Source organism: Salvia miltiorrhiza, chromosome 2, assembly GCF_028751815.1.
Source record: "Salvia miltiorrhiza cultivar Shanhuang (shh) chromosome 2, IMPLAD_Smil_shh, whole genome shotgun sequence".
Taxonomy (NCBI): Eukaryota; Viridiplantae; Streptophyta; class Magnoliopsida; order Lamiales; family Lamiaceae; genus Salvia; species Salvia miltiorrhiza.
Genome location: NC_080388.1, coordinates 37,221,133 through 37,232,030, shown reverse-complemented (window position 1 = coordinate 37,232,030; position 10,898 = coordinate 37,221,133). Strand labels below are relative to the sequence as shown.

Genomic DNA, 10,898 nt, shown 5'->3' with positions numbered 1-10,898 from the left:
GAAGAAAGACCAGATAATATTGTTTGTAAAGGATTGGCATAGCTAATTGAGTAGTTTGCAACTTTGCATAATTTTTATGCTACTGGCATGATTCTATCAGTTCTTCTTCAAATAATATTTATTACTAACTAATGATATTGATTTGATATTGTTTTTGAAAGAAAAAAAAATTGGATTTATGAAAAAAAAAATATTACATTCCATTACCATTACCCGCCATAAGAATGGAATCAATTAAGGATTTCTCATTCCATTCCTTAAAACGCAAAAACTCATGTGAAATCGGTTTTATAGTGAAACCGGCTTCACAATGACACTACTTTAACATACAAATGACACTTTATCATCATAAAGTATCATTTATATGTTAAAGTAGTGTCATTGTGAAGCTGGTTTCACCATGAAACCGGTTTTACAGGAGACCACATGTCCTTAAAAATACCAGCCATAGGAATTCCATTACTTAGTTCATTCGATTCCTATTCTGATTTCATTACTAAAGTTAGTCCATTCCTTTTCAATTCTATTCCTACATACCAGTCGTCCCCTAAACAAAGCGACCGAATTATTGCATTGAGTGCATTATAGTTTTGAGGTATGGCAAGCGCAAAAATTGGTCATCTATACTCAGATTCTTTAAAATTAAAAATCAAATACGTTAGCTTACAAATGTGGTTACAAAAACAAAGCAGTTGTGGAATGATTTTGCAACATTAGAATAAAAATAGAATAATGTTCGAATTTCATTTTAATGAAATATTGAATTTTAAAAAAACTGAAGAGCTAAAATGAGATTGTAGTAGATTAGTAGGATTTTATGTTTCTATTTTGTTGATAATTATTATTTAGATTTATTTTAATGGGGTAAATATCACATTAAACCTTGAACTATTCCCGCTTTATCAAAAATACCCTGAAAGTTTCAAAATGCTCTCTAAACCCTCAAAATATAAGAATTTTATCAAATATATCCAGCATCTATTTTCCTATCATCAGAAACGTGACGTGGCTCGCCGGATGATACAAGGTAATTTAAATTCTATTTTTTTTAATCCATGTCATTTTATATTCTATTTTTTAATCCATGTCATTTTATATTCTATTTTTTTAATCTGTGTCATCCATACCTTTCCCCCTCTCTCTACCATCTCTCTCTCTCTCTCTCTCTCTCTCTCTCTCTCTCTCTCTTTTTTCTCCGGTGAGTATCGCCGGTTTTTGCCGCCTCCGGTGCGGCGAGGCCAGCTCCTCTTCTTCCCTTCTTCTTTCTTTCCTCCCTTTTCTACATCTAATTCCCCAAATTCTAAAATCCAATTCCTAGGTTTTCTGCACTCCTTACTCTTCTATCCATCTTCGGCCGACGTAGCTTCGCCCCAGCGCATCAGTCTTTTGGAACTCGCAGTCACCGCCGTCGACTCCAACTTCGTCGCGCGCCTCTCCTGAAGATTCTCCATCGCTGGCGGCTCTTTTGCCTCTATGTACTCTCTTAGTCTCTTCTCGCAGAAAAAGGGGAAACTTTGTCCCAACTAGCCAAGATGTGTGCTATCAGATATGACAAAGCTCAAATCTGATAGACCAAAGGCTATATCAGTTATATCTTTACTCTATTTCGAGCTTTATTCCGCCTTTGGTCTATGCATTGATGGTGAACTCAAGAGACGTAGACATAGGGCCAGTTGCTATTGTATCCCTCCTGCTACGAAATGAAATTGATCCTATAAAATGACGAATTGTTATTAATAAACTTTGTTGTTCTTAAAATGATGAACTTTGTTGTTGTATTTCTCATTCTTTGGCTGCGACACTCACCGGAGAAAAGAGAAAGAGAGATAGAGAGACGGTAGAGAGAGGGGCCAGAGGAAACGCAGAGAGATAGAGAGTATAGATGACATGTATTAAAAAAATAGAATATAAAATGACATCGATTAAAAAAAATTAAATTACACTGTGTCATCCAGCGAGCTACATCACGTTTCTGATGACCGAAAAATAGACGTTGGATATAATTGATAAAACTCTGATACTTTGAGGGTTTAGAGAGCATTTTGAAACTTCCAGGGTATTTTTGATAAAGCGAGAATAGTTCAAGGTTTAATATGATATTTACCTATTTTAATTTATTTAATTTTGATGTGTAGATTATGTATTGATTTTTTTCAACGGTTAATAACAAACATCTATGATATAAAAGTCAATGAAAGATAGTCATTTATGTTAAATTTATATACAATTTTTATCGAAAACGAAGTTAAAGTAAGATATTATGTAAATTTATGTTAAAATAACAGTAATTTTTGTATCTAAAACAAGGGGAAATATATTGATTTAAAAAACACTATATATTTTTATTACAAGAGTATGATTATCGATAAAAAATTAAATATATAAAAAAAATCGTAAACTTGCGTGCCCGAATGGGCTAGCCCGAAACCGAGTGGGTTAGGGTTAGCGTCAAAAAGTTTTAGTCCGAAAAATAAAAAAACCGACTAGCCCGAACCGAAAAGAATCCGAAACCGAATGGGTCGGCTCGAAACCGAGTGGGCTGGCCTGATTGACATCCCTACTATTTGACAAAATAAGCTCGTAAACAGCTTATAAGCTCTAAAAATAAGCTCTAAGAGTATAAACTCCCCAAAAAATAAGTTCACCTCAATTTATTTTCTCATTATCTTATAATCAATATTCATTTCACAAAATAATTCAACTATGATTTTTTATTTTCATCATATATCATTTTAATTTCTTTTTTTTTTTCGATTTTCTCTGTCTAATAAAGGTTTTCTCTCACTAACTAAAAATTCTATGTCTACTTATAAGTTTAATTATCCAAACACTTTGGCAATTTATAAGCTCTTAAGGTAGTTTTATAAACTCTTGAAACATCTTATAAGTTCCTAGAGCTTATATATAGCTCTTTAAAATAACCTTAGCCAAACACCCTCTTAATTGTGTATTTCTCTATCACCTCCAAATAAAGGTTTGGTGGGTTGGGCAGAAAATGTTATTGCACACGTATTTTTTTCTAATACTAGTGCCGCACCCGTGCTATGCACGGGTTATGAATCACAAATTTTTATTAGATAAAGTACTTAATTCATCTGTCTTGTGAAAATAGTCCTAGAAAAGAGTGGTACGAATTTTAATAAAAGTGGTTAAGTATGTTATGAGTTTAGAAAGAGCGCCTCCATAAAGATATTATTAATAATAATTAATTATATTGTGGGTGGAGAGATGGTCCTAACATGTGGTAGAATAGGTAAATAAATTAATATATAAATGATAATCTATTGTGGGATAGTGTCCATAAATGGATTCAGACTATTTTTTTATGGGCACCCCAAAAAGAAAAATTATGACTATTTTTACAGGACGGATGGTGTATTATAACTATTTAATTTAATAAATTAAATCTATTTACAATCAACTACGAATTTATCAATACTTCATCAAATAATATAACTCACGTACATACTCACTTAACACATTAGGTTTATATTTTCTTTATATTATTATTTATTCGAAAGCATTCATTAACTTCCCGTACTGGTCGATATTCAAAATAGCTACTTCAAAAAAGCGGGAATGTGCGTTGCATTTTTGCACTGATTCAGTGTGTATTTTTGCCAAAACTCTTTTGGCTTTAGATATTAAATAGATTTTTTCATAGCATTTAAAGAAATATTTAGAAAAATTTGATGGATATATAAAAAATACAATCACAATTTACACCAATAAAATAAATTCAAATATAGTCATTTTGCACACATAAATCAAATAGTAAGAAGAGTAGCATAAAGAAATTGATTCCATGCATCAGGAACTCCTGGAAGGCACCAATGAGTGCAATCCATGCCGATATGTCTAGGGTTTCCATAAATAGAAGGGTGTCCGTCAACTCTAAATTGCGACAATCGATTGATGTCTAGTAAGTTTACTCGTTTCTTTATGCTTCCTAACACCTCTTTCAATACAACACCAGCCTTGTTGGTGTCGTCACCTTCTTCCATTTCTTGGTTTAGGGGCCTTCGTGCTCCTCCACATCGCTGCAATTCTGGCATCCCCCAATACGTCGCACTGTTTATATATATATATAACATGAATTGATTTTATTATAAAAATCAACATTAAAAATAATTCAATAACCATTAGGGACTATCAAATACACTTCATAATATGCTAGCTAAAATTATTGGACTAGCTAATTTAAAAAAAATGTTACTTACTTCCAATGATCAGGAGAAACGCCCTGAAAAAATATCTTGAGTTTCTTGGGATTTACGTATTTGTCCACCCATTTTCCCCACGTCCTCAAAGCTTTCTCATACGCCTCTAACCTATCCATATCTGGTTTCATAATCTCCCCATCTTGAATAAAATCCCATCTGAATTTAGAAAAAAGTAGGAATAAATTTAAACATAACATATATAAATGAAAAAAGTTGAATTAGCTTTACGGTTGTTTATTTCCCCCATGAAGCCACCAGTGCCACGTGTCGAAGATCAATAGGTTGCTTTGCAGCCACTGTTTGGAACTGCCTGCGACGGAGTCGAGTTTCAGCACTCTTTTCCCGTTTTGGATTAGCAAGTCCACGATGAATGCGTTTCGAAGGTACATCAACGTAATGTTCAATTTCTGGAAGATTATTACACATAAATAAAAGATTTATCAAGTATATATATTGAATAATTAATTAAACTAACCGGGAATATAATGGTGGATAATAAGGCCGTGGTTTTGATGGGCTGATAGGGAGTAGTTGGATACGCAGCATTAATCATGCATGCCAAAGATTGCCACTGATTCATGCTTAGTGAGTCCCCCACGAACATTATGCGCTTCCCTCTCACTTTTCTCGCAAAATATGCCCCATTCCACCTTCCAATTTACATCACATACTAAACATCAACAAGATTGCTAGGCTCATAAATATTTATATAACTATAATCTTACAAGATGTTTAATTCATCACAAGATAAATATGAATTCGTAAGATTTCGATGAGGGTGTATTTTTACCTTGGTAAGTTGCAGTTAGTGGGCTGCCATCTATACTTCTGATATTGAAGATCCGACCGCCCATTTCCGGTGCAGTTAAACTGCTGCAAAACAAACGGGCATGTCTCGGAGCGGTAGAGCGGGTACGATTTATCAGAAACCCATCTCCCTTGGTAAAAATCGCATTCTTCAACCTCAATAACTGCGGCTGAATGACTGAGAAGAAGCAATGTAACTGCAGCAACTGCACCGACTGATACCGCACCACAAACCATATCGGCACACTCAGAGAGAGGTGGGATCGATTTAGCTAATTAATTAAACTTTTGATTAGGATGGTTTATTTATAATTAGAGCTCATGCAATGCAGCGCTGCGATATTCCATGTCACCACTCAGAAATGGTTGGTATCCATTTGCTGTTTCATTTGAGTACAAATATAATAATAATTTCTTTGAAAAAATTAGTTTGACATAATTACTACTAATTATAGATATTAACATGGGTTGCTAATTAAATAATGCGTATAGTGAGAAGTTCAACGCCTTAATTGAATTAGGATTGGAATTATTGTTAATTGACGGTACGAGAAAAAAAATGACAGGTACAAGGATCAAGTGGAAAACGTGGGTCGTGCATGGAACATGATTTAATGAAAAAGTAAACAAAAATAAGGTTTTGAACTTTTGAATTAATTAATTAATTTTAGAACGTGAGCTAGAGATTATCTCGCTACAAATAATGATTAAGGGAGATTAATTGTTGTACCTACGAAATTACATTCTTTCTTCTTCAATTATGAAACAAGAGCTACAAAACAAAGGGATGAAAATGTATAAGGCAGAGAAGGCATAAAATATTAGGTCAAAAAATTAAAGAAATCAAACTTCACAAGTTTTTAATAATATATATATATATAGACAATTTTTCAAATTTAATAATTTGGTCATATTTTTCATGGATTGAGCAAAATTAATTATGCCCGAGTTATTTATTAGCTTGTTTTCTTGTTAAGAAAACACGAATTTTCAGCCAAGTTGGATTGACTTGATGAGACCGCCAGACATTTAGGAGTTGATTGGTATGATGGAATGGAATGAGAGTGGAATGGAATGAAGATGAAAAATGAATGACAAACTATATATGGTGATTATTATACTTTGTATGTACAAAGAATATCAAAAGAATGGAATTGTGGGTTCTAAAAAAAAGGAATGGAATTGTGATTCTTTGTTTGATTCCATTCTTATGATTGACAGCTAGAAATAAAGTATATGAATTGAATGAAATTATTTTATTTTACTAATTTACTTTTTACATCATTTTAAAAGTATATAAATTATAAATATAAACGGGTAGATAAATATTTATTGATAGAATTTACGAATAACATTTACAAAAGTTTAAATTAAAATGGTAATTTTGTTGATGTAATATATAGTTCTATAGGATATACACTTTTTTCCTAAAAATTTAAAAAATCGATTGTCGATAGAGATATTTAAGTATTTGTAATTCTATTTTTTTTCTTTAACTTTATAGAACTTACGTTTGAATTAATTACTCCATCCATCCCATTACAAATGTCACATTACTTTTGGGCACAGAGATTAAGAAATGTGTAGAAAGTAGATAAAATGAGTTGGTGAAAATTATTTAAATATTAGGTATAAAGTGATAATATATTGCCAAAAATAGAAAGAGACATTTGTAATGAGACATCCCATTATGGAAAGTGTGACATTTGTAATACAACGAAGGGACTAATACTTAATTATGTTGAGACTAAATATTATTTAAGAGCCCATAAAATTTAACATAAACTTCACATAATATTATTGTTATATACATAGGTAAACGGTAAGCATATCAATTCTAATTTAAAAATAAAATTATTTAAGTCAAAAAATATATATCTATAAATTTCACAAATTATATTTTTTATTGTATTCGTTATGCTGCAAATAGTCGCTTTAGTTAAATACATTTTTTAAAGATCCGGACCCAATGTTTTTAATACATATAAGTTAAAAAAAAAATCAATTAGCGAATTTAATTGTTGATGTACAATAAATAAGAAAAAAATATATAAAACAGAAACGTAAAAAAAAAGAAGGAGAACAAATTATATAAAATAAATATATAGAATCTTATTATATATGATTATGTAATGTGTTGATCAATTTCAATTCAATCTATATATTAGACTATTGCTTATATAAAGTTGATAATATTTTACTCCCTCCGTCCCTGAAATAAGTTCATCTTTTTCCATTTTGGGACGTCCCCCAAATAAGTTCATCTTTCTTTCTTTCTATTTTTGGACAACTACCCCACCACTAGTAATACTTTATTTATTCTTACTTTTCACTTTTTCACCACTCCCAATACTAATTATAACATATTTTTCTCCATTATCAATACACTTTACAATTTTCCTTAAAACCCGTGCCGTCCCCAAAGAGGAACTTATTTTGGGGACGGAGGGAGTATTTTTTTTTTTAAATATTTTTTTATTCAAAAAAATACTTTTTATATATTGAGTTTAATAATAATAATAATAATAATAATAATAATAATAATAATAATAATAATAATAATAATAATAATAATGTTTCATACAAACATACATGTCAAAACTTAAATTTAGAAGGATAAGAATGGAATAGAATGACTAATATCATGGTAGGTGGAAGGAATGCTGATTCTCATGAATGTAGGAATGGTGATTACAAATAGAATGGTGATTCCTACAAAGAAAATATATCAAGCAAATGAATGAAATCAAAGGTAGGAATCACCATTCCATTACCACCTCCATTCCGACGTCATACTAATCACCTCCTTAATGCTCATTAATTTGGTTCAAGTAGATGAATGGAAAGGGAATAAAATCAAATAAAGAAGAGTAATGATAACAATAACTATTAATTTTATTGAGTGTTTGGTTTAACAATAGAAAAGGAAAAAACAGCAATTTAACCCCTATCAGTGACAACTAGGGATGTCAATCCAACCGAACCTGTGGGCTAACCCGATTAACCCGTCAATCTGAGAGGGTTAGGGTTGAAAATTTTCAACCCGATAAAAATTACAACTCGACTAGCCCGTAACCGATTAACCCGACATCCAATAGGGTCGTCGGCCGGACTAACCCGATGGGCTAGCCCGAAACCCGAAAACTTAACACAAAATATTTAGATATAAAATTAAAAAAAAATGACAAAATATTATAAAGTCCCATCATTACACTTTTCTATATTTTTAAGATGTTTTGATTCTATGAGTTCAAATTATTGTTGGATATTTTATTGTTTTTTCTTTAATAAAGTTGAACATTTTATTGTTACCAACTTATTTTATATGTTAATATTGATTTTTGTTCTTTTATATCTTATATTTTTCTTTTCATGCTTGCTATATAATTTATATCTTTGATTTCTATGTATATTTTATACATTAGATCATTAAAATAACAAAATACAAAGGATTATTTTATTTTTACACCTGTAACCTTATTAGCCCGAAACCCGAACGTTTAGGGTTAGGGTTGAAAATTTATAACCTGACAAAATCCTCAAATTAGCCCGCACCCAATTAACCCGAAACCCGATAAGGCTAACCCGAAATTCGATGGGCTGACCCGATTGACATACTGACACCCCTATGGTGTATGACACCCTATATTCAAGATTCAACCAATCAGACCCCGATGTTCCAATTTTGGTGCAATCATATCCCTCCATCTAATGGCGACCTGACGCCGTTAACGGAGGGGCTTAATTGCACCCCTCCCGAGTTGACATGATTTGAAGAAGCTCAACGCGGTTGGGACTCCGGCAAGTTCTGCCGCTACCTCTCGTATGTATTCTACCCCGATTCTCCTCTTCCAAATCATTTTCAATCCATTTCCCCTAAAAAAATCATTGTGAAATTTTGAATTAACGACACAATCTCCAACTTCTCGGTGAGATTCTCAATAATCTTGGTCATCACGGACATAGCCATGATGTACAATCAAGGGCTGAGCTACGACGCGTCGGTGGTGATGGTTTACGGGTGGCCGATTGTGGGTGCGATGTTCAACCTAAAGTGTACCGCTAGATTGCTTGCAAGAGAACGAGGTCAATCGTAGAGTAGTAAGTTGCCCAAGTCGTATCCACGTAGAAGGCTTAACAGGGCTAGTAATCAATATCTCACACACGGAAAATAAATAAATACATCCTAAACAGCCTAACCAGGTAGTTCAATATTTCTTCTAGAAAATTAAAAGTAAATTCAACGCAAAAGATAAAAATGACTTTAAATATTGCAAGGGAAAAACGAGTCTAGGGTTAAGGGATATTGGCCTTGAGAGTTTAACACGTTAGCAAAAGATAAGCACACTCTATCAATTCAAACAATGCAATCACGTAGGAGCTCAAGCAATAACTTTCGTATTAAAGCTTGAGACTATGCAAAATAATTAATTAGAACTAACAAATCAATTAGATTACACGTTTCCGATAAAATCGAACATTGATTAAACCATGATTCAACAATAAATTCATCTCTCGATCTCATTCATTGTTTACAAAGATAAATCAATGGCCAATTGATCATCACAACAAGAACAATTTAATCAACTAGCACAAATCAATCACAAACAATTAAAACTCATCAATTTGAATATCCCAAACCCTAGAAGGGGAATTTAGTTCATAATGCTGGAGAAATCAAAGTAGGAGAAAAAGTAAACCATGAAATTAAAGCAAAGAAGAAAGATAAAAAAAAGTAATTGCGAAATTGAAAGTGCAAATCCATTCCAATGCGTAAATAAAGTGAAATTAAATGATAATATAATATTTTCCTATTGTTCTTGCTTCAAAAGAGAGAAAATATGGAAGTTCTAAGTGAATAAGATGTGTTTGAATATCTAAAAACCGCCTTTCATATGAAAAATCCCGTCAGAAAACTGTCAGGGTCAGCCCGGTTGACTAGTGCGCCCCGGCTCACTTCATATTCTGCCTATATTTCTTCTAACAGCCAGCATGGTTGACTGTGAGCCGGGGCACGCTACATTTTTTGCCCAATTTTCTTCAGCTAGTCACCCCGGTTCATAGTACGCCACGGCTAGAAAGACTTGCACACCCTCTTTTACATCGTTGTGAGCTTATTTCACGATCTTCAAAGGCTTTAACATCAACATTCCACATTTAATACCTAAAGCATCACAATTAACCACTAAGCTCAATTTAACACAAAATCATCACTACTCCACACAACTTTTGCATTAAAATACGACTAAACTAATAATAGACAATGACACAAACACGCGATATTTTCGTGATGCACGTCTCAGGCTACTCCATCAAATTCAACTCATTTTACATGAACCAGGTCGCAGTCGCTACCGCCCAGAATTTTGACATACTCAGCAACGTCCGGGTCCTCGTGCTCTAGCTAGGACCCGCTATTAAGAGTGTACTGCCTTCAACACAACCTACGGAGTCTATGTTGTATGCTGGTCGAAATCACATGGTCCCTCATCGTCGCCGCCGTGGCCGATGGCTTGCTTATCCCGGCAGTTTGTTTTCACTCGCTCACGTCTCGCAGCATCTTCTAGTCCTCGACGCAGAGAGAGTGGAGGTGCAGTTGCTCATTTCCCATCTCCTTACAGCTCGCCAGAAAAAATTCGATCGCTTCCTCATCTTCTGGGGTCAGAGTGCCATCAAAAATCGCATTGCATTGGCTATTCTGCTTGACTTCGGCATGTTCAGGTTTGTGTTGAGCAACTGCTTGCTTAGCCATTTGACCAACTTGAGTCTCCAATATCTTCACCTGTTTAGATAGGGCAGAAACAATGGTTCCCATGGTACTCATACCATTCTCAAGACTAGCCATCTTGATACCCACAATCGTCTCCA

At 33.4% G+C, this 10,898-nt stretch overlaps 1 protein-coding gene across 1 annotated transcript; it reads right to left on the bottom strand.

The window, feature by feature from the left end:
* Nucleotides 1-3,705: 3,705 nt before the first annotated feature.
* Nucleotides 3,706-5,369, bottom strand: LOC131012263 (protein trichome birefringence-like 41). Its single transcript, XM_057940171.1, has 5 exons — nt 5,014-5,369; nt 4,699-4,873; nt 4,452-4,630; nt 4,221-4,379; nt 3,706-4,071 (listed from the first exon to the last, which is right to left on the bottom strand). The coding sequence occupies exons 1-5, from the start codon at nt 5,265-5,267 to the stop codon at nt 3,768-3,770; spliced, it is 1,071 nt and encodes a 356-aa protein (XP_057796154.1). The 5' UTR covers nt 5,268-5,369; the 3' UTR covers nt 3,706-3,767.
* Nucleotides 5,370-10,898: the final 5,529 nt, after the last annotated feature.

Coding starts and splice junctions, on each gene's coding strand:
- LOC131012263 (XM_057940171.1), bottom strand. CDS start 5,267: ATGGTTTGTGGTGCGGTATCAGTCGGTGCAGTTGCTGCAGTTACATTG. Junction 4,631..4,698: donor TATCCACCATTATATTCCCG/GTTAGTTTAATT, acceptor ATAATCTTCCAG/AAATTGAACATTACGTTGAT. Junction 4,380..4,451: donor CATGGGGGAAATAAACAACC/GTAAAGCTAATT, acceptor TTCTAAATTCAG/ATGGGATTTTATTCAAGATG.